Source organism: Megascapheus bottae, chromosome 1 (assembly GCF_031878675.1).
Source record: "Megascapheus bottae isolate mThoBot1 chromosome 1, mThoBot2.hap1, whole genome shotgun sequence".
In the NCBI taxonomy this organism is placed as follows: Eukaryota; Metazoa; Chordata; class Mammalia; order Rodentia; family Geomyidae; genus Megascapheus; species Megascapheus bottae.
The window spans coordinates 48,980,854-49,007,321 of NC_143509.1; the positions used below are offsets into that span (position 1 = coordinate 48,980,854).

The 26,468-nt window shown below is 37.5% G+C and overlaps 1 protein-coding gene and 1 long non-coding RNA gene across 5 annotated transcripts in view; one reads left to right on the plus strand and one right to left on the minus strand.

The window, feature by feature from the left end:
• The window catches only part of Il1rap (interleukin 1 receptor accessory protein), a 135,129-nt gene that overhangs the window by 18,769 nt on the left and 89,892 nt on the right, over window positions 1–26,468 (plus strand). For all 4 annotated transcript variants that reach the window (XR_016537421.1, XM_090343876.1, XM_090343889.1 and 1 more), the window contains exon 2: window positions 25,400–25,464. Coding sequence is in view for 3 of the 4 variants with exons in the window: in XM_090343876.1 (XP_090200002.1) it covers window positions 25,401–25,464 (64 nt within the window). In the remaining variant the exon portion in view is untranslated. The remainder of the gene's footprint in view (window positions 1–25,399; window positions 25,465–26,468) is intronic.
• Window positions 22,950–26,468, minus strand: part of LOC150069107 (uncharacterized) — a 75,158-nt gene continuing 71,639 nt past the window's right edge. Inside the window, exon 3 of the long non-coding RNA XR_016537422.1 lies at window positions 22,950–23,449. This is a non-coding gene — a long non-coding RNA (uncharacterized LOC150069107). The remainder of the gene's footprint in view (window positions 23,450–26,468) is intronic.

The following is a 26,468-nucleotide window of genomic DNA, read 5'->3' on the forward strand; positions in this document are numbered from 1 at the left end:
TGCTGGTGAACAGTTTGAGTTTGAATGAATATTAATAATAAAAAAAGAATATCCGTAAGTTCTTCTGGATTAGTCCTGTTACTAAGGCTGGACTTCATTGTTCAGTTATTATTTACTCTAAAGCATCATCTTGCTGCTCTTTCTCCTGAAATCCTATGGAGTCACCACAACTCTGTTAAGGTTTTTCCTTGAAATTACAGGTTAGATCTCAGTACACTCAGTATGTTCACATCTATCATGCTTGGGATATCTCAAATGATGAACTTTTATTCCCTGTAGGGAAGCTTCAGAAAACCATAGGTAGTTTCTGTAAGGTCAGTCTAAATAGCCCCAGGAAATAAAGATGTTCCAATCTGTATAGCTACAAGAACTCCATAGGGAGGTCATTCAACACTGCCTTCAGGAAGCTTGGCCAATATTTCCCATGAGCACCATAAATTTTCATAACATCACATGAGGAGACCAATAATTTCAGCTCTGTTACCAGCTTTCTCATTGCTCCTGGATCCATGTAGCTGACTTCTTTTGCAGCAGGACCCTCAGCCTGTTTAGACCTGATTCTTTCTCTGGAACCAAATGATGTGCTACTGGACAGAGTTGGGAAGCAGTGTGGCTTTTCATCAGAAAAAAAAAGTCTGTGCTGGAACTCAAAAGGTATCTTCTCTTGTTTCTACCTGCAAGGTATCAGCCTCATGAAAGTCACCTATCCTTCCTGGCCATCTTATTTCCCAACTATGTCCCAGGTGACATTATTGACTTCAGAGATTCTTTGTGGTTTTCTAGAGGTTATCTTGATAAGAAGTCAGATAAAGGGTGAATCAATTAAAAAACAAACAAACAAAAAAGCAAATGGTAGGTTGGGCATTCTCAGGAGAAAGGAGTTCACTGTTTTAAATACCACTCAAGAAGTCTTTGATGAAACAAAGGCCCTTATACCCATGGGATGCTTGGTTTATGTAGCATCCTGCAAGATATGTGCATAATTCCTCTCTTTGTCTTATTTCTATTTGCTGTGAGCTGACTAGAAACATGACTTATAAACATGGGAAACTGAAAGATGACTCCATTCACTCATTTCAAAAAATAGCACAGAGAATCTTGTTCAGAGTCACACAGAACCTTAAAATCAAGTCTCCTGTTTCCGTGAGCCATGAACTTTCAATTACATTTGCCTCTTCCGTTTGTTTAGTCATGACCATGGCATAGAAAAGGAATTACTTTCCAAGTTGATCAGTTCTAAACCATATAATATGATGACTATATTCTTCTGTTAATTGTAGAATAGAGATTGATTTTTGTGTATATATATATACATATATGACTTAATTTTCCTATCATTAATGTGTTGAACCTAATTTCTCTTTTGTATGGCTACAGTCTTAAAGGAACTAACATTACTTTCTGTTTCTTGGGTTTTCCTTCTTATATTGTCTGATAATTAATTCTCAATTACATTTCTGATCAAGGTATTAAACAAATTTAAGCTTGCTTTCAGGATTCTGTCAGGAGTGGGGGACCTTTTTTCTCTGCTAAGGGCCATCTGGAAATTATATATAAAATATTTGTTATATATATTTGCTATGTAATGAAATGAATGTTATAAAAATAAAATGTTAAAATAAAATATTATATTCTATAGTAAATAGGGCCGGGAGTTTGGCCTAGTGGTAGAGTGCTTGCCTAGCATGCACGAAGACCCGGGTTCGATTCCTCGGTACCCCACATACATAGCAAAAAAGCCAGAAGTGGTGCTGAGGCTCAAGTGGTAGAGTGCTAGCCTTGAGAAAGTCCAAGGACAGTGCTCAAGCCCTGAGCTCAAGCCCAGGACTGGCAAAAAAAATACATATATATATATATTCTATAGTAAATATATCATCATTCAAAGACTACAAAATTAAAAATACAAGCAAACAACTTCTGGCAGCCAGTGAGAAGACTACATATCTGTCTCGTAGTGTACCAAAGAATTTTGAGAGCTTCATATAGCCTACAGGCCAGACTTTCTCCACCTCTGTCTAGGAAGTAGCCCATGTTGAGAAATTAGTTTCAGTCTTTTTTTTTTTTTTTTTTTTTTTGCCAATCCTGGGCTTGAGCTCAGGGCCTAAGCACTGTCCTTGGGCTTTCTCAAGGTTAGAGCTCTGCCACTTGAGCCTCAGCCCCACTTCTGGCTTTTTCCTATGTATGTGGTACCAAGGAATCAAACCTGGGCCTTCGTGTATGCTAGGCAAGCACTTTAACCACTAGGCCAAACTCTCGGCCTGTCAGTCTTACTTATCAATTTTGCAAATCAAGTATGACCATAAAACACAATGTCATAAAATTCACATACCTGGCTTTATAGCTGTGATCATTTAGAACAACCGATTGACTTAAAAGTTTTTGTCAAGCTTTTGTTTTTCTGTCTGTTCCGTGTAGTGTTTGATGCAAAGTCTTTCTCAAGTTTCCTGAAATCAACGGCTTTGTTTTAACTGTTTTGATAAGGTGTCTTTCTAAAGTATATTCCATTTATAATACAGTCTTATAGCAGGTATTCTGAGGAACTGTATCTTCATTCATAGTTGAGGGACATGATTTTGAACATTAGTTATTAGTTATTATTGTGTCTCATAAAGTCCTTAGGATACACTGAAAGAAGTAAGAATCTAGAACTAAATGGATCTAGGCTCTCATATTCATGTAAGTCTTTCTTGTGGTTGGGGGGTTCCTGGGGTACTCAGGGCTTAAGTACAGTTCCTTAGCTTTTTTTGTTCTAGGCTAGTGCTTTTCTACTTGAGCCACAGCTCTACTTCTAGCTTTTTTTGGGGGGGGGGGATTCATTTAATGAAGGTTAGAGTCTCATAGACTTTCTTGCCAGCTGGCTTTGAATCTCTATCCTCAGATCTCAGCCTCCTAAGCAGGTAAAATTACAGGAGTAAGCCACCAGCACCTGGACTGCCTTTGTTTGTTTTTAATGCTGCTTTCTGCTATCAGTATGCCTGCTTAAAGAGATGTTTACTGTTCATCAAAATTTGCTACTTCATTACTTTGATATTAGGATATAGATAGCAAAATTGTTACCCTAAAAAAATGAGCATCTATAAGACACATTGACCATGTTTTTGTGGGTTTGTTTGTTTTAAATTGATGTATCTTAATCACCATTTAGAAATGATTGCTTAGTTGTTGGATCTTGGGTATTTACTTGAAAACTGACACTGTAGTAATGGTTACCAGCTAGTGATACATGATTTATGTCTTTAATTCTATGGCTCTTTGGTTGCTACTCATTTAGATATTAAACTCCTTGAATAAAGAACTCATTTCGAGTTTTACTGAGCTCTTCTGGGGTGTTGTTTTTTATTGTAAAGAAAAATGACAAAAAGCTTCATTGTAGTATAAAATTACTAAAAATTGAAAATAACAAAAATGGTTAAAAAGACTATGGTGATCAATATAATCAGTAAAACATATGAAATATTATTACAATGATATGGAAAGATGTGTGATACATCATTGAGTACAAAAAGCTAATGCAGATCCACGCATGATTCATTTTTTATGAATAGCAAAAGGAAATGGTAATATTGAAATCTAGTAGTTACATGTGATAATGCTGGGAGTGATTGTATTGGAGGAATACTCAAAGGAGAACAGGACAATGTTTTCACTAATTATTTAACATAATATTTCAAAAGGGATATAATTTTCCTCAGTACTATTATGGTCATGTTTTAAAACATATAGCAAAATTAAAAGTATGTTATAGCAAATATTTATCTACCACCTCAGTTTTACTACCAATTTCATGAATGTTGCCAATTATCTAATATCACATTATCTGTGGGTTCTCTTTCTCTGTGTCTGTCTGTCTGTCTGTCTCTCCTTTCTCTCTGTGGTCGTGAGGCATTGTTAGACTTGTTTACTTATTAAAATCATTCACTTAAAGCCTCTTCCTAAATGAGACTCATCATCTATCCTAAAGCCATAATGTCATATTTAGAGATTTTAGTGATTTGGACAAACACAGAAGCCAGCATTGATGGATGATTTATTAGGTTCTTTTAATTTAGATAGATTTTCCTTCTTTATTTATTATTATTAATAATGTTGGCAAGGGAGGCATTCAGTGGAGTTTCCTAGGCATCCTGAAGGTCTTCTCCGTCCTTTGCTATGCTATCATTTGACCCTGCTTCATCCATTCCTGTAGCCTCATTTGACATTTTTAGATTACACTATGAAACACTCCCAGAAATGTTTAGTTTGAGGATAAATACAAACAATTTGTGGTTCTATGGAGCCACAGTTCAATTTTAGTGAACGTGAGTGGTAGACATCGCACAGAACTTTGGACAGGCTGGGTATATTAACATATTAACAATCTAGCTGTTCTTCCTTCTCCACCCCCCCAAACATGCAAGGAGAGTCAAATCTACATGTGGGCTGCATCAATTCCCTGCTATTTCATCCTAGGTCTGCTTCATCCTTTGCCTGTACCTCTGCAGACTCCACTGCTCTGCTTACATTTCATGTTTTCCTCTGAATACTCCATTTACAATTTTACTTTTAGAACTTAGTTCAAAGTAACTTTTCTTTTCTTTATTATTGTTAAGGAATTCTTTCCTTTTCCATTTCCTCCTTTCTTCTTCACATCCAGCCCTTTCAGGTCCCTACCTACATCAATCTCCTCCTCCCTGAAACCTTGCTACACCTATGAATTAGAAGGAATGGCTTCTCCTTTAGCACTTTGCAGCCCAGTCACACTGCTGCTACTCAATATATGGTCTGTGGAGCAGCAAGAGTAGCCTCTAGGAGCTGACTGCAGATATAGAATCTTTTTTTTTATTGTAATTAGTAAAAGGGTTACATGATATTTGCCAGATAGAAGGTGCATTAATTCACATACATTGATACCCTTTCACATGTCTTGGTACCCGTTTCCCTCCCCCCCACACCCCCCACCCGTCTTGGTTTTCCCCCCTTCCCTATCAAATTTCAAATATCCAAATACAAATAAGTTCAATATATCAGATAACAAAGTGAGATACTGTACCAATATGAGATAACCAAGGGACAGCGAAGGAGATGAGAGACAACATAGTACATTAAGGACAACAATCATTCATTATATGGCTTTTGTTTCACTATTGTGGTATTTGTACACAATGGAATTCTGTGCTGCTGTCAGAAAGAATGACATCGCCCCATTTGTTAGGAAATGGAAAGACTTAGAAAAAATCATATTAAGTGAAGTAAGCCAGACTCAAAGGAACTTAGGCTCAATGGTTTCCCTCATTCGTCATAATCAGTAGAAACCTTGGGCTCTACTAGCAGAGATTTGCAATAGAGCAAAATCTTGATACATAAGGACATATAATGTGAAGCTAATTGAAAGGACCTCCAGGATAGTGAAACAAAGATATAGAATCTTTAGTCTTGCCCTAGACTTAGTGAATGCAAATCTCCATGCTATATGGATCTTTAGATCAGCCTCAAGTACATTGCTGCTGGAAAAGCACTTCTGAGTGTAGATTTTCAGCTTCTCCTTTCACTTGGTCGCTTTTGTGTCAGTGAGTTCTGAAAGGCATTGTCTGGTGATCAGAAGCTGTATCTAGCTGTCCTCTGCAAGGCAGAATGGCCTGCTTTGCCTGCAGAGGGGCTGTAAGCTTCTCTGTTGAAACAGAGCCTGTATTATCAAGGAGAAACGTACAAAACTCTTACCCCATTATCAATCTGCTCCTCTGACTTGGTTGAGAAAAGCCACGACTGACTATATAATGTGAAGGATTAGAGTCAGGTAGATTCACTGTCTAAGAGAGTGTCTGTGAAATGCAGGGAACTATTTTGCGTTAAGATTCTTATTGTGATTGTATCTGTGTGCTGAGCACAATTGGGTTTTGTTTCAGAAATCAGATGCCTGGTCATGAGGTCAGTGTAAGTTGCAAAATCAAATTTTGGTATGTTTGATCTCACTGAAACTAATATTGCAGTTGATTATGGTTGCTTAAGAAAAAGAAGCTTTAATATTGGATATATTTGTATTTGGTTATTTGAAATTGGTTAGGGGATGGGGGGAAAACAAGATGAGGGGTGGGGGTGGGGGGGAGGGAAATGGGGACCAGGACATGAGAAAGGATATCAATGTATGTGAATTAATGCACCTTCTATCTGGCGAATATAATGTAACCCTTCTATTAATTACAATAAAAATGTTAGAGGAAAAAAAGAAGCTTTATAGTTTCAAACGAGGTTTTATGATGTGTGTGTGTGTGTGTGAAAGAGAGAGAGAGAGGGAGAGAGAGAGAGAGAGAGAGAGAGAGAGAGAGAGAGAGAGAGAGAGAGAGAGAGAGAGATCAGAATTCACAAATCCCTGATGCCCAATGTCTCTGTCTTTTCCACTTGTGTTTCTCATACTATTCATCACCTCTGCCTTCTCTTCAAGTCTCTAGATACTTGTTTTAAAACTTGCCTAAGTGTTCCCCTGGTATTTGGGCAGTTAGTGCATCGCTGTTATATAATTCTGGTGATGTCCATAATCCTTCTCAAGAATGCTGAGTGCAATTAATAAAATTATAATAAGAGTAAACATATATTAAAAAATCTCACGTTTTTTCCTGAGTTTCAGGCCAACGAGTGAAACAACAATGTTCATTGTGTGTGTGTGTGTGTGTGTGTGGTGTGTGTGTGTGTGTGTGTGTGTGTGTGTGTGTGTGTGTATGTTGGTCCTGGGGCTTAACGTCAGTTCCTAGGTGCTGTTCCTGAGCTATTTTGCTCAAGGTTAGTGCTCTGTCACTAAGCCACAGCTGTACTTCTAGCTTTTTGATCTGCATTTTCAGAGTTCAGTCATCAAAATTGCTACAATTACAGATGTAAACTGCTGGAGCTCTGGAATCTTTTTTTTTTAAGGAAATGACCTACTTTTACAAAGGAATTTTATTTTAAAGTTCATTATCATTTCTGTTTTTCTTCTTCTTCTTCTTTGCTGGTCTTGCGACTTGAACTCAGGATCTGAGTACTGCCACTGACCCTTTTTGCTCTGAAGACTAGGATAGGAATCTACCATTTCAGCCTGAACTCCACTTTTGGTTCGTGTGTGTGTGTGTGTGTGTGTGTGTGTGTGTGTGGTTGTTGTTGTGTGATTTTTTTTTGGGGGGGGGTAGATCATGGGGCTTAAACTTGGTCTGGGTGCTGTCCCTCAGCTCTTCAGCTCAAGGCTACCACCCTACCCTTGAGCTAAGAGTCTCGGGTCTTTTTGTGCCCAGGCTGGCTTTGAACCGTGATCCTCAGATCTCAGCCTCCTGTGTAGCTAGGATTATAGGCATGAGCCACTTTACCCGGCTTGTTGTTGGATTTAGTTGTTGTTGTTGTTTGCTTTTTGTTTTTTTTGATGGGCAGTTGGAGGTGAGTCTCAAGGACTTTTTTGCCGAGACTGGCTTCAAACCAAGATCCTCAGACTTCAGCTTCCTTAGTAGGCTATGATTATAGATTTTAGGTATGAGCCACTGGTGCTCTGTGTGGTGTGTGTGTGTGTGTGTGTGTGTGTGTGTGTGTGTGTGTGTGTGTGTGTGTGGTGTGTGTGTGTGTGTGTGTGTATGTGTATGGTGTGATATAGGAAAAATATACCATTTTAAGCTTATTATTCTGTGGCATGAGGTATGTTTACCATATTCAATTATTCTCATCATCCATCTGTAGATATTCATCTCCCCCAGTAGACACTATACTTAACACTTTCATTTAAATATCATTTCTCCTTTTCCCAATTTGGTATAACTCCCATCATTAGCATTTTCACCTCGTAATTAATAACCTCCTGTGAAATATCAGTATCCTATGAGCTGAGAGAGTACAGGGAATTCTCCCTCCTTCCCCCACCACATAGTACCTTGTGGCTAAGCTACTTTCTTGAAAAGCTGGTTGAGAAAAGCAACTTTAAAGTCTTTGACTGTGGGCCTCCATTTATGCAAGTGCTGCCACACCAATTACAAATAATCTAAGTCAGTGCATTTCCTCAGAAACGTCTCATTTGTGCCACTCCATTATTTTGAAAGTAATAAGAAAAAGCTTTTGCAGTAAATTTTTTTCCTTATACTTTGTTCATTTTACTGATGCAGACAGACTTGGCATTTTTTATGACCTTTGCTCTGGCAAATCTTGTCTTTTTTAATGGATCTTTCTGGATAGTTTTGCAAAACATAGTAAACTAAATATCGAACAGTTCCATTGTGTGTTTTGCTTTCTGGCTTGCCTTGGGCATGGGAGGGTGATATTGGAGAATCAGGGCAGTTGATCTGCTGCTGTCAGAGAATCTTTTTTAAACTCATGCTCCATGGCTGGATTGTGGTGAAATCAAATTAGACATTTCACTTTTCTGTGTCTAATTCCATCATTGTAAAACAGGAAAATGATATACCCTTCTGAATAAATTGTGTGACTATCAAAATAAGCCATGGGAAGAAGCACTTTGCATTCTATTAAAGCACTAAATTATTTCCATCCAGTACCTAGCATATAGCAAGAATGTGGAAACGATTTGTTGGTTGAGATGATAACTGTTCTCAAAGTTACATTATTCCAGTATTCTCCCTTCTCTGTGTGTACTACTGATTTGTCTTTAAATATCTTTACTCTTTCCCCCGCCCCGTTCCTGATCATAATCTCTTCAAATCCTGATCATCCTCTCAATTTATAATTTCTGGTTTAATAACTCCATAGCTGGAAATTGGGAATGTTATAATGAAACCTAAGTGGAAGTCTCAGTTCCACCTTCTTTCTTTCTAAATCTAGCCTCCTCCCCTGCTTTGGAGGCGGGGAGGAAACAAGGCCAATCAACATGGAGTCACCACCTAGGGCATGCACAGTTAATACCACACAGGGATTCCTTTTTATTTTTATTTTACAATGCCAGCATGCTCAGCATATTTCACTTAGGTCAAAAGATCATGAGTTGTAATAATGTTAAATCCAAATTAAGCAATGGTTGGGGTGTGGTCCTAGTAGTAATTCTTATAGTTCCTTATAGGGAACTACCATGTTTGGATGGGAGCTCACTCTTGTGCTATGTCATTGTGCATATGATAAAACATACATCTGATATCGAGGCTTATACTGAGAAGGTTCAGGAAAGTCTCTGGGTATTTTGTCAAGGACAAGTTAACCAATTTTACTGAGGAAACACCTCCCTGAAGATGGTTTGGGGAAAGAAATGAGTATTCAGAGACCAAAGGTGTAGAAAACAATGGAAGAGTTATAGTATTTTCCTGGAATGAGGAATGGTCTGTAGACTCCTTCTATTCAGAACATTGTAACCATTCATTACCAGAGTGCTTTCTGTATGCCAGACTTGGTGCCAGGCCCTGGGAGACAAATCTGAAATAGAGCTAGACACTGCGTGTGAGGGTCTTAGGAGAAGGCATGCATGCTTACATACAGTATAAGCATGCTTAAGTATAAGTATATATAGTATCTTAAGGACTAAGGTGAAATGCACTGTGACTTGGAGGAAGAAGAGAGCAATGGCATCTGATAAATGAAAGCAGGGAAGTTTCATGAGCAAAATGATTTTGGAAATAGTTCTTGAAGGACAAGGCAGTATTTACACATGGGGAGAGTAGGACGAAGGACATTCCAGACACCAGGGATGATTAGAGGGGAAGGAAGACACGGGGGTGATTTATGACACCATCTATACCTGTAACAGGACTCTGGGCTCTATGAGGTGTGGCACTGAAAAGAGATTGCCAACAGATCCTGGAAGCTCCAGAATGTCATATGAAGGACATCAGGGAAATAGCATTAGATGTGCTGGGTGGGAAAATTGCTTTGGTCCTTGTCATCAGTCAGGCTTTACAGGTATCCTCATGGCACCTACCACTTACCTAAGACTTAGTTTTCTATCTGGCATGCAGTAAACATCACTTCCTCTGGATTTAGAAAGCAGGATTTCAATCTTTTCTCATGCATCAGTGGATGGGAAGAATATTTGCATACAAAACTTGTAGGTTATTGTAACAGATACATTTTTTCATCTTTCTCTTTGGCAGGAGATGGCAGAAAAATGAAACATAGCAATAACTTTTCTTCTAGCACATTTTAGATCATATAATTAAAGTGGTTTTTTGCTGAATATCTTCATATGTGTTGATTCATTTCATAATTGGAGGTATAAAGGCTCCTCTCTACTTTCTGACACTTGTTGTCCTGTTGTCTTATTTGGGGATTTGGCAATGATTCTTAAGTATCTAAAATAAAAGAAGAGGCAAAATTAAAGTAATCTCCAATTAGCTATACTGACAGAACAAAACACTGTCATACAGAAGTCTCCTAGTGTGTCTCATGGATCATCATGCCTGCCTATTGTGCCATTTGTGTCCCATCACCTTCAATAGAAATGGTTTGGAAAATTAGAAAATTGATTTTCATTTCTCACCTCTTATCCATGACAAATTCATGATCCTTCCTGTACAACTACTTCAACTGTGAGGTTTTATTTTTTACATCCATGAGAAGATACATAGGACTTTCTCAAAGCATAATCTATTAAGGAAACTCCGCAGTGCTTTGCATAGTGGTTGAACAAGTTTTTATTCCCACCAACAGTGTTATAGCATTCCTTTTTGGCTACGTCTCCACCAGCATCTGTTATCTTTACTTTTCTTGATAATGGCCTTTCTAACTGGGGTAAGAATCTCAGTGTTGCTTTGATTTGCATTTCTTAAATGGCCAGAGATATTGAATATCTCTTCCTGTGTCTGTTGGTTGTTCTTACTTCTCCCTGAAAAGAAAATATACTCTTTTATGACTTATATAGCCATTTCCCCACTGTAGACCACCGTTACAATAACAATATATAATTAAATATTTGGTTTATTGCTGGGGTGTCTTACACATTTAAAACCTCCTGTTTTCTGAAAGAACTTCAGTCAGCATTTCTGAACTGTGCCAAGCATTCTAAGGCTTGGAGATATGACTAAAGAATTCCTACAGTCAATTAGGCTTGAGGAACACTGTGAATTATTCCTAAATAATTTGGTTTCAGAAAGTGAATTAGTATTCAAAAGAGCCCTTGGAAGTCTTGTAGTTAAAGGTAAGCCTTTACCCTAATGACTTACATAATATTTATAATCCAGCAGTTCTTTAAAATGTGGGCAAAGTACCAAAACATAACTTATCAAAATTACCTGGAGAAATTCAAGATGGACAACGTACAGTCTCAGAGTTTGTTAAGTTCATCTACGAATGAATTTTTAATGTATCAAGAGGCTTGCATTGCATACGTCTGTTTAGTAAGACAATGTAGTGAATCCATCATCTGCTTATCTGCCAGGATTTGCATGAGAGCTTTACCTATTTCAGGTTTTTTTAAAAAAATTTTTACAACTCATTAACCCTTTAAAACTTTATGTCAACAGAGATGCTCTGTCAGATACTATTTTCTCTGAATCTGAAGAAACACCAAAGGGAACTGAAATAAGGAGACATTAATTTCAGCTGCAGAATGCCAATGTTGCTGACCCTTCAGGGTTATTACAGAGTGAGATTAATTATGCAGATCTGCCACCCTAGGCTTTGGAGTTGAAGTACCCTGTTGTAATTCACTGCAGGATCATTCATGTAGCCAGCATATTGATATGATTATTATTCCACCAAGGTTTTATCTGTCCCTAGACAATTACAGAACCACTTACCAGCATCTCTCATTGACTTCTTGTTTAAAATTCCCAGGGAGGGCAATAGCATTCAGGTCCTTTGGTTAGAGACAGCTACAGATCAATGGCCTAAAGGAACATGAGACTTTCCTTAGTACATGATGAATGCAGATTGTGTGCTAAGGAGAACATAGACATACAGATTCTTGTAGAAAATAATATCTTCGTGATTTGTTGTCTTTAACACTAATTTTAAAGTATTAACCACAAGGGCCAAGAAGAGACAGTCAGTAGAAAGACACATCATAAGATGTGATATCTTGGTATTGGACTGTGAACACAGACATCAAGTTTATTATCTGTGAAACTTTAGGAAAATCACTACTTCTGTAAAATGGGGTTGATATTGAATGACAAATTCCTAGCAATGTTCAGACCCTTACAAGGATAGAGAGTTATCTGTAGGAAGAAAACTTTGTGGATGACAAAACAGCTTAAAATACCTTCTGTGCTAATGGGAATAGATACCCATCCTAAACCCTCAATGTTGTCATAATAGGACTTTACTGTTGTGGCTCCATTGCTTGGCTAATGTGCTAACAACTCCAGTAATCACTATTACTGCTACCTAGTGCCGAATCCAGCAAAATGGTTAGTAGCTCTAAGGAGTATATGTCCTTGAAGTGATGTGCTGAATAAAATTCCTGCTTCGGTGACTATGGTTTTAGGGACTTCAATACCTGGAAGGTAAAATTCATCTAGTTAGCATTTTCAATATGTTCTTTCCTGTTTAAAAAAATAACAAGAAGAAAGTAAACATGACTTATTTTTGCCTGAAATGTTTTTCATCCACATACATGGTTGTATTTCAGAATACTACCTGATTTCAGATTCTGTCTGTAATGATGGCTCAGAGGAATCCTTCTGCACCTTCATCCCTGTTTAAAGTCCTTTCTATCACCCCACAAGCCCTACTCTATAAAAATACAGGTAATTGCTTCCTCCCAGGTAGTCTACATGTTCTTGCGCTATTTTATATACTTCATAATAGCACGAACAATCTCATTTAAACTTCTTTGTAGGTAAAAGACAACAATAGCCAATCCTTTCAGGCATCAAGTTTGTGAAGTAGAAACTAACATGCTTCCCAGTTTGCAGTTGGGGAAAGTAAGGAATGAGAAAAGGGTGGAAGTAATAGGCCCATTATTTCTAAGGTATCAATAGCAGGCATAGTAGTTGAGTGCCTAACCCAAGGTATTGGCTTGCTAGCTCACAGTTACAATGAACCGTATTCCAGTTGGAGATACCTCCTAGGTTAGATATTCCTAGATGCCTGACACTGGACCCAATCTGTGCCATGCTTTAGCCTTGGCACAGGGGCTCCATATCATGGGTTCTCAGTTACCATTAATTTTGCATTGGAAGAAAGCCTCTGAAAACCTTATGGTGCCATCACAAATTACCCTCCTTGTACTCTGTCAATATATTTTTTTTAGAACATGTTCTCCCTCTTGCTCAATTTGCCTGTCAAAACATTTTGAAACTCACATGAAGCACTGTTTGAACCCCTCTCTGTGAAGGAGGCCAGAGGTTTGGTTTTTTTTTTTTTTATAAGCATCTGTAGAGCAGAGATAAGGCATACTTGTTGAAATTAGGGTCACTTGAAGTCTTTAGTGGTTTATGGATCAGTAGGTAATAACAGCATAAAGTTCCAGCTCATTTTCGTTCTTCTGTAAGTGGATTGTGCCGTCTTACTTTTTTTGCAATAAAGTCACCAAATGTCAAATGTGAATTTAAAATAAACCTGGGTGAGAATCTCTCTCCCCACCCATCCCCCTCCAACCAGGGTGATCTGTTAGACTGAGGTCACAGCCCAGACTATGGGACTGATGGGTGCACACTGCCATCTGTCAGGATGATCCTGGTGCCCAAAAACTAGTGAAAGAAGCCATAGAATTTTCTCAACAGGGACACAGACTCACACAGACCTCCTCAGTGTTAGTTCATAAGGGGATTTTCTTTAACACTTTAGATACAGACATGAAATTTGGGGGGGGGCATGCTTCTTTTCTTATGTAAGTTCTTAGGAAGGTTAGGAATATTACCTCTGTGTTTTGATGACAAGACTCCAGATAAGTGACAGAGCAGATGCTGAACAGGCCATTTTTCTCCAGTGGCCTGAGAATATTAAAGCAGAGGTTATGGGATATTCTCACAGTGAGCAGTGAAATATACTAATTCTTCCCTGCAGGCTTTAATTTATGTCTTGACTGTCACTTTTCCTAGTAAGAATGATTCTGGAAACTGAGGCACAAAGACAATAAAGTACTGGGGCATATAGCCAAAGCTGCAAAATGTATTATAGCCAGGATTAAGTTGTGGGCCCTGGGTTCATTCCACTTTTTCTTTTGTGATTGAGAATGGAGAGCCCTTGCGTACTGTGGGATCTGACCAAGTAAAGAAGCACAAAATAGAGCTTCTGGCCCTCTGAATACAGAGCCTTCAAGGCATCCTTATGAGGGATGGTCCTCAATTGCTTTACTGACCAAATCAGAGGACAGGGTGTTACAAGGTTGCAATCTGAAGGGACTTCTGCCATTGGCTTACAAGGATAGCTTAATCTCTTAGAATATAATTGCCAAAGGCAGTCTCATGACCTAGGCAGAAGTTTTTGAGAAGATTTAGAACTTATATTGATATCCAGCTTCCCTAGGAAGGTGCCTGCTCACAATGAGGTTGTGAGTAGGCATGCATGGAAGAAGCTATTTCATAAGCATTGTTTAATGTGATCCTATATCATCCTTTGAGGTTAGGATTTATTATCCCTCTTAATAAGGATATTGGCAGCTAGGAATGGGAGTCCTGTGGCTCACTGGCCTAATATAACCCTTGAAACTCTTTGGTACTGAGACATGAGACAGACATATACACTTATCCTATGTTTGTTATTGGCTGTCTGTCTGCCTGCAGTATTAGACTTCTATTGATTATATTATATGGTCCTTGGATTATGTTAGAAATATATGAATATATAAACTCTTAATAGAGGGATTAAGTTATCTTGTTAAAAAGTGACCAATCCCAAACTTGCACAAGGTTGACTATGTCCTGGGAAAATATTCTCTCTACAACTCAGAAGTACCCGTGTATTTATACATGCTTATTTTATAACAGCTGTAGATAATATTTTCTTTGGACACAACCTGGAGTCCCAATTTATAATGGGGGATGACAAGACCAAAACCTAAGCAAAACAGATCCAAGATGCCCTCAAGGACCTAAGAGAGATACAGAAACTTGCTCAGAGGTTTTGGAGAAAGGATGGCTTATCTCCAGAAATATAAATAGGAAGGTTTGCAAAGGAGGTAGAGAAATAGGCATGAAGAGGAAGGAAATGTAGATTGTTTCCGTTGCTAGCCAAGTCAGATCCAAGTGGAACGAAAGTATTTTCTAGATTGAATATTGGTCTGGAATTATGTCTTATATCTCTTAATCACAAGTAGGCTTTCATTGTCCTATATTAATATTTCCAATGGGACCCTACTTATTGTTTGGAGGAAGAGGAGTTTATGGTGTAATAATCTTGGTTAATCTTTTGTTAAATCAAAATCAGGTTGACCAGAATACTTACTTATCAGATGATCTCATGTTTATAAAATGTCAGTGTACTTTACGAGTATTCAGGAAATGTCTGGTATACTATCTTTCAAACTCTTTTTTTTCTTGACTATTTGGTCCTTCTTCAGAAAGTTGCTGCCTCTTGAGAGGATTGTATTGAAGTTGGCCATATACTTTCTGTAATCTTGACATTTTTTTCTTTCTTGCTTGCTCTGTGTATATCTCTGACCCTGTTTGCAAACAGTGAGATTGCTGATTATGAAAACACTGCATTTATTTCTATGAATGGTACAACTTGTATTAAAGTATATGAAATAGAGGCTCAATAAATGCTCATTGAGTTGAACGAATCTCGATGCTGTAGACTCAAAAGCTGGAGTGTGCAATCTTCATGGATTAATCTATGAAGACATGGCCACGATGTGTGTCACTTGTGCCCTGTTTAACAGTTTGTAGAATGCACCTTTCCCTTGAGCGTGTCTCAGGCAGCATCGTGATCTTCAGACCATTCCTCTAAATTAGAGAGGTTATTAGTGGACATGTCACGACATGAAATTTAAGGAGTGTAAAATCTCAGATGGCCAAGAAGCTTTGCTGTGCTTGGGAAAAGTAATTAATTTCATAACCTGGAGGTGACTGAAGGTTAGTTACCAAGGTGACATGACTCATTTGTTTTGTTGGTGGTTATAATTTCACCTAATTCTCCACTTGAACTTCAAATGGCATCACATGACCCTCTATGTCCTCTTGCACTGTGAAATTCTGCCACTATTTTTCTAAACTGCAGGATTTTGTACACTGTCAGAATTATAACTTCAAAAGGACGGAGGAGACAGCCTCTCCTTTAAACTGTGTATCCAGAATTTGGCAAATATCTGCTGGATGAATTAAAGGAATTGTAAAACTAAATCCTCATCAAGTTTCCTTTCTCTTGCCCTGAGGTAGGCTGAGTTCTTGTCATCTGTATGTGTTGATTTTAATGGTTTCTTTTGGTTCTTAAAATGTTTATTTGTGTGTATAGCTACAGTTTGTCTTCTCCTTCCTATAACTTTTTACTTGTTGGTTCATATACCTTTTAACTTCAATCAAGCAAAACTTATTTTGTATACTTACAGAACATTTACAGCAACATAGATAAATGTGAATTATATAATTCACTGATTAAAAAAATAAACAGCTCATTATGTAAACATGATGTGAGGAGCAGAATGCTATCAGACTCCGGAAGCCTCAGCCTGATTCCCTCACCACCCTCCCCTGCCTTCAACAATGTAGGCAGTGATAAAATATTTTCTGATTTAAATTATGACAAGTTATGACAATGTTCATTTTTTTTATTTGAAGATCTACAGTTGGACCCATTAGGTCCTTTCAAATTTAAGAGAGCTAAAACAAACTTATTTTGAAATAACCAATTTCCTTAACACTTTGTACTAGTATAAGACACACAGTCCCTCTATAACCACCCAATGAGATGGTAAAGATTTTACTTGAGTTTTCAACTTGAGTATTTGAAACATTTGTGATGGAAGGAAACATGTTTGACAATTCTTTTTCCAAGTTCAAATTTTATGGAGTCCATCATAACATTCTGGTGTAGGATCCAAACACAACTTGGATAATTGCCTTTGAAATAGTTGGGAAATGAAACTGTAAGCTGGGACCCAATGTTCCCAGAAATAAGACAGAAGACGTTTAACCCAATAAGCACTTGTAAATATAGTACAAATGGTTGTGCTTGTCCACCATGGATTTTCAAACATCTCGTTTAATAAGAGCTGATGCTAGTCTGTCTTTTTTTGACTTATGTATGTTCATGGGCAATGCTAAGGTCTCTGCAGGTATTATCATGAACAGTCTTCTTAATCAATGGTAGGGAGTTATTAACTTGCATCGTCCCTCAGCTTCAGTATTGCTTATTAGAGAATATTTTATCATCCAGATTTCCACTTCCTATAGAGAGGACACAGTAGGCTACGCTACCTTGACTTGGTTTAGAAGTATCCCCTGAGCCCCTAGCATATCAATCATGTTGATCATGAAACTAGAGCAGCTTACAACAGTGACTAAGTAGTCAGAGAATCTGCAATGGTCCAGGATCATGTAACCATGTTGACCTCCAAGTTCAATGCTCTTTTTAAATTGCTCTTTCACCTTTCTATCCTTTCAACCCCAGTTTTTATTCTCCTCTTTGGGAGATGAGCCTCCATGATGATATTTCTGCCCTTACCCCTCAGAGCACATTCATGTTGAAAAAAAGAACAAAAGGAAAGCAGTCTGCTCACATTCTATTCCTAGCTTCTGAAGATGGCAGGTGGCATATTATGTTATATCTGTCCTCTCACAGTTCCTAGTGTTTCTGAAACTATGGGGGAAGGCAGTGTTTGAGAGGACGATGTTTCCTCAGATGAACTTTGACTCTGCTATTCTATCAGTAAAGGTAAGCAGTACTGGCTTGATAAACTGAAGTTGGGACAGTTCATTGATCTTTCTGCGTGAACTGCTAGACTTCTCTGGAACATTCAGTCTCAATGATGAGGCTGTTGTTTTCCAGTGAAAGTTGAAAATCCAAACTATATTTAGGGTGAAACAGCTTTCTTTTATTTTTAATTCCTAAAATGGCATGACAGATCATTTATTCTGCTTTTGTTAAAGGAAAAAGCACACCACTTTAATAAATAAATATATATATATTATTGCCTAACAATATTTGCAAAGTTTTTAAAGCAAGTATTTTTACTTATTATTATTATTATTATTATTATTATTACTGAGTGTTGCTCTGTGCACTTTATGTATTGTATCACTGTCACAATCAGGATACAATTGCTTTATTTTCCCAGAACAGCTCCTCTGTGTCCTTCTTTGACATTATACTCTTCCCTATCGCCCATCCTCAGGGTGTCTTCTTTTGAGCACCACTTTGTCAAAAGTGTCTTTTAAATGGAATCATTCAGTAGATAACCTAGTTAGATTAACTTCTTTCATCTAACAAAATGTCTCTGAGGTTCATCCAAGTTGTTTCACAACATACAATAAATAATGCTCATTTCTTGGAGATGCTGAAAGCTAGTCTATTGTTTTGTATGCAGGAAGGCATGCTAACCCATTCACTTATGGAATGACATTGGAGTTATGTTTTATTTGGGGCAGCTGATGAAGAGTTGTTACAAATATATCTGCCAACTTTATTTATTTCTTTTTTGGGTGGGAGCATATTATTTCTTTCTCTTGGAGAAAAATTCTCAAATATAGGATTGCAGATAGTCTTGTATGACTACACCATCATTTAACTTTATAATAAACTCACTCTTCATTTTAAAGAAACTATAATATCAAATATTCTACTTGTATGAAACTTATCCTCTTCAAATTTTGGTATTTTCCATGTTTATTTCTGTTGTTTGTTTTAGTTATTTTCAAAGATCTATTAGTACTTCATCATGCTTTTAATGTACATTTTCTAAGAGTACTGATTTTAAATATCTTTTCATGTGTTAATTTGTTTACTGCATATTCCTTTTGGTAATGGATGTCTTGATGACTAACATTTTAAAAGTGAAAATATGTATAGTATAATTCCTGAAATTTTATTCTTGTTTAAAGATTGTTTTCCAGCATTTTATGGGTTTTCTCCTTTCATATAAATATTATAATTACCTTATCTGAACATAAAAATGCATAACTTACTGGGGTCTTTATTGAAAGGAACAAAATCTATAGCTTATTTTAGAAAACTGGCATTTTAATGTTTTGTGTTTCAATTTATGATTATGGTATGCTTCATATCCATTTTGTTGTTGCTGTTGGTCCTGGGGCTTGAACTCATGGCATGGGCTCTGTCCCTGAGCCTCTCTTTGTGCTCAAGGCTAGCACTCTACCACTTGAACCGTAACACTATTTCCATCCTTTTCTGAATAGTTTATTGGAGATAAGAGTCTCATGGGGGGCCAGGAGTTTGGCCTAGTGGTTAAAGTGCTTGCCTAGCATGCATGAAGACCCGGGTTCGATTCCTCGGTACCACATACATAGAACAAAAAGCCTGAAGTGGTGCTGAGGCTCAAGTGGTAGAGCGCTAGCCTTGAGAAAGTCCAAGGACAGTGCTCAGGCCCTGAGCTCAAGCCCAGGACCGGCAAAAAAAACAAAAAAGAGTCTCATGGACTTTCCTACCCAGGAAGGCTTTGAGCCATGATCCTCAGATCTCAGCTTCCTGAGATCCCATTTTTGGGTTTTTCTCTTTTCTCTTTTCAACTAATTTAATTTACATTTCTTATTTGTTCTTCACTTTGCTTGCCTTTTAGTTTGATTATGTACTTTGGTCTTTCTTTTTCCATAATATAATTTCAAACAACAAATTATCTTCTAACCATACATTTGCTGTATCACATTTTCACTTTTATCCTCATACACACACAGTTTTGTGAGACAGATTGTCAGTTCTGCCCCAAAACTCACTATGTATTACAGACTGGGCTCAAAGCCTCAATGCACCTATCTGTACTTTCTGGGTGCTGAGATTATAGGCATGTACCACCAAGCCCTACTTCTCAAAACACTTTCTATTTTCTCTTCGTACTTCCTTTTTAACCCAAGAGTCACATAGAAGCATATACTAATTTTGAAGTGTTTGGAAATTTTCCACTTTTCTTTCTGGTACTGATGCTCAGTTTTATTCTTTCAATGCATTTTATTGTATTATGATTTGATTTATGGCACATGATATAACCTATCTTGGTGAATGTTGTTTGTGTATTAAGTGTGAAATTGTTTTGTAAAGTCTTGAAAAATGTTCTTTGATTTAGTTCATAGTTTATAGCTGCATTTACTAGCTTTATAACTAATATATACTACTTTTCTTACCCAAAAGGACCTTGTTTCTGCCACTTTAGTAAAATATGTGCTAGCTGGTACATACTGGATTCTGAACTAGTTTGCAACAGGCTCTTATCATGGCTCAAACAATGATGGACCCTACGCCTGGTGATAGAAAGGATCCTGATTCCTTAAGGACCATTAACTCTTTGTCTGTAAAATAGGATAACTGTTTATCTTCTGTTCTTTCAAGGTTTGTCACTACTTGCTATATGCTAATGCAAAACTTATTCAAGCCTCATCAGTAATTTGTAGAAAGGAAATCTATGGATTGGATTATGGTAGACAGGGAGGGCTAAAGGAAGTGGTTTGGTATTAGATTAGTCCTCTCTGGGGAATGTCCTTCTAGGCTATGCATTAGAGTTTGTAGCCCAGTTTTCAGTGGGCATCCTGGCAAAGGGCATCTGATAACATGACAGAGTTGAAGCAAGTGAATGCAGCCTGTTGGTTAATAAGAGATGAACCCAATTTATTGAGGACACTATGATGTTCCTGGAAAAGACACCTCACTGTCTTTGTGTTATGTCCAAGCCTCACTGTCTTTGTGAACTTCACAAAAATGCTTGTTATATAATTATGAGGCTATATCTGGAATCAGGAAAATAGGTCTGGTGAAAATGCCATATGCAAAAAATAAATTGGGAAAATTATGACCCAAGGTGAATAGAAGCTGTGAGATAACAAACCTAGGCTGCTAGCCTGGTGGGAGAGCTCAGTAGTCAGGGTGCCAGAGAGGAAGGCCTTCCGGAAGCTTATCAATGATAGGAAACAGTTATGTTCCACATGCATGAATAAGGATGAGTACATGGGACAATTCTCACTGATATCTTTATGGATGGCATAGGATGAAGTATATATGTGAAACTTGATGCTAGATAGCATATTCAGGCTGATGAATTAGGAGACAGTGACATCAAATATAAGGCAAGTACTAATAAAAAAGAAAGGGAATATGAAAGTGAATGACACAGGAAATACTGGCTGGAAAATTGATATTTATAGGTTCTAGTCAGCTGAAAAACATAGGAGCTAATAGACCTATCACAATAATTTAAAGAAAGCTAAGCTTTAATACAGACTTGATGTGTTGTTATTAGACAGGTTACTTTGTTTTTTGTTCATTCCTCTACCTTTCTTGCAGCTAACTATACTCCAACCCCCACTCTCACCTCAAGAAATAGGAACAAACATCCATTGCTCTTTTCAATAATAAAAAATTTTAGCACTGAATGCAAGACACTTTTAAAAAAGAATCCATTGAGAAGTTTCACATTTGCCAATGACTTCCCACTAACTTTGGTACCTTTAAAACTAGCCTGTTACCATCACAGTCTGCTTGGTTTTAATTCATCACCATGCAGGACTGCCCCTGAACTTGTTTTTGCACGTAGGTCATCTTTAGATTTGCTTTATCTTGGTGACCTGTTGCCATTGGCATGGTCCAAATTACTCTTGGGAATACCAATAAAGGCCCTCAATCACATTAATTAGAATGCCTTCTAAGTGTTGCTTTAGGAGTCCAGCAGCTTATAAAGAGACAAACCAGGAAAAATCTAGAGGCGTGTGTGTGTGTGTGTGTGTGTGTGTGTGTGTGTGTGTGTGTGTGTGTGTGTGTTTTCTAAATAGCCAAAAGTAATTTTGGGAGGCCAGAATGCTTTCATAGAGGTGAGTTGAGGCGGGGGGAAGGGCAGAATTTCTGTGCCTGAATTTGCAGTGAAATACCTACTTGCTTTAACTGACAAGGATTAATGTAGAATTATTAATTACTTTCATTAATGACTGGAGTGTGGACCTAGGTAGCATGCTGATTAAGTTTGTAGATGACAGAAAGGTAAAACAGCAATTATTGTGAAGCCAGACTCTAGGTTCAAAACAGTTTGAATGGCAATTCATTATGCCTGGTACAGAGACATTGACAAGGCATTACTTGATGACTGTATCACCCTTCCAATCAGAAAATTTCTGTGATTTCTTATTAGTTGTTTAAGTTAAATCTCAAGTCTGTAACCTGCTCTTCACACCTTGATCCAGACACTTTCTGCTTTCCAGGAAAATCTCCTATACATTTTTCCTCTAATGTTCTGCACTTGAGCCAAACTGAATCATAATAATCTATTTCCTATCTCTGTTCCACATTTCCACTGCCTTGAAACATTATTCCCTGCGAGGAGTTTATTTTTCTGGTATTTTTCATTCTGCCTCCATTCTCAATAGACAAACCAGTTCTAGGTAAGTTGGATAGGACCTATTGTGTTTTTGTCTTTGGCTGCTTTGGCTGGAATAATCACTTCTTTTTTTTATCATAATAATACTTATCTGTGACCCTTGCATGTTTTTGGACTTTTAAAATTTTGTATTGCAATCTCTTTTGGGGGGTAGCATTACACATTTTAAGCCCCTGCCACACCCTGCCTACTGCTATCACTTCTGTTTGGTAAATCTCAGTATTTCCCCAAGTACCTCTGAAAGTGGGTGTTTCTTGAACAGTTGATTGAAATGGGTTTCGAGGGGTGTGTCTACATCAGCGAGCGCATTTATCCAAGAGCCTACATATTGCTCATTGGAGGCCACTGCAATTATTTTATGGTAACTTGTATATACAAACTACTACTCAATAGTTATTTATTTTTTGTAGTACTGGAATCAAATGCAGTGTATTGCACATGCTAAGCAAAGGCTCTACCACTGAGTTATGACTTGTGCCTTTAATACATTTTATTTAATGAATGAGTGGAGAAAACTGGATTTCCCCAAAGTAATAGTGTGAAGATTAAAAAAACAGTCCACGGCCATGGGAAGGCAGAAACATTTAATCTTGGAGATAAAATGACTGCTTTTGATAGAGTAAAATCACTTTCAACTTCTGTGTGGTGAAGCTAGAGAAGGAAATATATGAATGTGAAAATTTTTCATGGTGAATGACTAAAAGACAGGACAAGGGTTGGAAACTTGCATTATATTTACAGATCACACAGCCTGTCTGCTTTGGCAATGTTGTTTTATACCTTTGATTCATTCTCAAAAGTAGTGCATTTAAATGGCTGTTATTTAGTAATGAATTTATAAACTAATTCATTGGCCATGTTTGGGATGTCCTATCTCTGCAGTTGCAGAATTTGTAGCATGGTCTATTTCCTAGACCCTTGTCAGCCCAGTGTGGGTGTAAATCTCAGCATTGTCACTTTCTGGAAATATGATCTGGAAAATTTATCAAGGGCTTCACATGAATGTTATCTTCAAAGCCAAGAGTTGAGGCCTTGATCATGAAATTTTTGAGTCATCCCAGGTTTCAGCATTCGTAATCACATGGAGGTTTGATGATTGGGAAGATATGTCTAGGGATGAAGGAAAAGAAACATTCGGATGTTAAATCTCAACATCATTTGCATAAAAGAGCATACAACCTAATGTAAGGCATGCTCGTTCCACTAGGCAGCTCCATCTGATTATCAATAGGAAGGGCAAAGATGACAGCAATTGGACTCATGACTTGTCATTTGTCTCTGCCAGTGAGAAGATCAAGCAGGCAGGACATGAGGCTTATATATTTTCCTTAATATAAATTCAGAGTATAGTAGACTGTAGACTAGACATAAATCTGAGATTTCTAGACTTTTCATTCATCACCGAGAAGTGGAAGTACTTGTATATTAACCCTTCTTACTCAGATTAAACCAAGATAACTTGAAGTAGGGTAAGAAGATCAAATATATTTGCCCAAAAATGTGACTCCTAATCAGAAACTCTAAATATGTATATATGTGTGTGTATATATATATATATATATATATATATATATATATGACAGTTACAGTTCAGTGACTAACAGAGATCTCTAGACTTGGGAGCTGAAATTTGATAATGGCCCTTTTACTTTCTAGACTTTCTTGATTATGTTATTTAAACTTGTCTAAAGTTTCCTTGTAAGAAGGTAATTCGGATGATCAAAACTGAATAGATGAAAGAAAGAAACATACTTGCTTCTGACAATTAAATCTGTTGCTATATTACAACTCTTACAATAGTACTTATATATAACCATTTAAAGTGTTCATTTAAACTAGTTTTTTATTTTTTAAACACTTGGGTTAAAAAATTAAACACCTAGAAAACAAACCTTCAAACAAAGAGCCCAATTAATAAATAGGCTAAAGACTTAAAGAGAGACTTCTTAAAGGAAGAGTGAAGAAAAGTTCAGAATCCATCTCACCCCATTAGAATGATCATTATCAACAAAACTGACAATCACAGATATTGGTGGTGCTACTACCCTATTGGTGGGAATGTAAGTGTGTGCAGCCGGTCTGGAAAGCATTATGGAGATTCCGCAAAAGACCCAGCAATTCCACTCCTAGACACTTACCCTACTGACCACACTAAAGCACAACCATTTTCACCACATCATTGTTTGCCATAGCTAAGGTAGAAATCAACCCAGGTGCTCCTCTGTGAATGAATGTATCAATAAAATATGATATACACACTGAAGCTGTATGCTTCCATCAGAAAGAATGACATTGCCCTACTCATAAAGAAATAGAAAAACTTGGGAAAAATTATATTAAGTGATGTAAGCCAGTCCCAAAGAAACAGATTTCATGGTTTCCCTCATTTGTGATAACTAGAATGTGGCTATCAATCTACAAGTAAACACAATGGGTGGAAAGAGACAAGAAATTTGGAAAGAGACAATAAATTTACCCTTGGACATGATAAATGCAACAGGACTCTAAACATTCCCATAGTGAGACCAAAAGAGGACATTCTTAAGAAGGTTTACTAAGGCTCAATAGCTAAATGTATATGACCATATAAAACAATGCTTATTCAAGTGAACTCCAAGAAATGGAAACAAGCAGTTTTTTTTTTCTGTTCCTTTTGTCTTATAGGCTAATTTATCTGTTTTGGGAAAGGTAAGGGGGAACACAGACATGAAAGGAAAGAAAGAGAACAGATGAAGCAGTGCTATTCACTAGACTCTATGTTGAAAATGAGCTATGCAACGTGTGGGGGAGGGGGACAGAGGGAAACACGGGGAGAAAATGAGAGAATAGGAGACACTGTTCAAAAAGAAATGTACTCATTACCTGACTTACATAATTGTAATCCCTGCATATTACCTTCACAATAACAGTAAAAATATATTAAATAAAAACCTGCCTTACTTGTTTAAACAACTAAATCTGTTAATATGGTACAACTCTTACAGTGGGACTTAGGCGATAATTAGTGTGCAGTCACACCAGTGTTTGTACTCTTCCTCAACTTTATATTTGTGTTCACAGGATGGGACTTCTGTGGTGTGTAATAGGCCTCTACTTCTATGGAATTCTGCCAAGCAATGCCTGGGGTAAGTGAACTACGTTTACAGTCAGTTAATGTTACAGCCATATATTAGGGTACAGTGTCCAGCCTTTTCTGACAATGAATTTATAAGAACATACTGTTGTTATTTCCATTGTCTTCTACTGCTGACATTTCTGGTCATCATGGTACATAATGTTCTAGAGACAAGGGATCTACTGAAAATAATCACAATGAAGTTTCATTATTCTCCCACCCAAGCCAACCAGAATACAGTTTCTTTCTTTACTGTGGGTCTTCTGGGGAAAGAAATGGCATAGATGTAACAATGAGCTTGAACCAACAGTAGGTAAGCCCTAGGTAGTCCAGTGTCCACTGAGACTTTGAAAACAGAGATGAAACAAAATGACAATGGTGGGTTGCTCCCTTACTGCATCTAGGTAGGAAACGGTGGCCTCCTTCATAGGCTCATCAAAGGGCCCAGCCAGTTCTTCTGTAAGGTCTGAGTAACCGGAATGAGGTAACATGATCCTTGAACCCTATGAAATTAAAGCTGGAAGGGCTTAGATGCTACAAGTCCATTTTTTTTTGAAGTCTCCTCTCATTTCCAGCTTACTGCTCAGTCAGCCCTCCAGTAACTCTCATAATTATCTAAATGTGTTGAATTTCTGAAAACTGTCATTTTTCTCTTTGTCATTTTCATATGTTTCTTTGGTGCCAGGTATGATTGAAACAGAAAATGCCCGATGCAAAGGAAGATTTTTTTTTTAAATTTTGATATAGGCAGAATAAGGATTCTCATTTTAAAAAGCTTCTCCTAGATGATTCCTCTCAGTACCAAGGACTATACTTTGAATATCATTGCTTTCATTCGTGTTCTGTGGGAGAGACCTTCAGAAATGTAAATTCAGTGATTGCATAACTGTGATACCAGGGCTCTGTCTTCAACTATTTTTCACATGGCATGGATTTGAGCTGCTCTGATATCCTGATCATCTTTGCTGGGTATATTTCAGCTTTTCTGTGCCACTCAGAGCATTGTATTAGAAA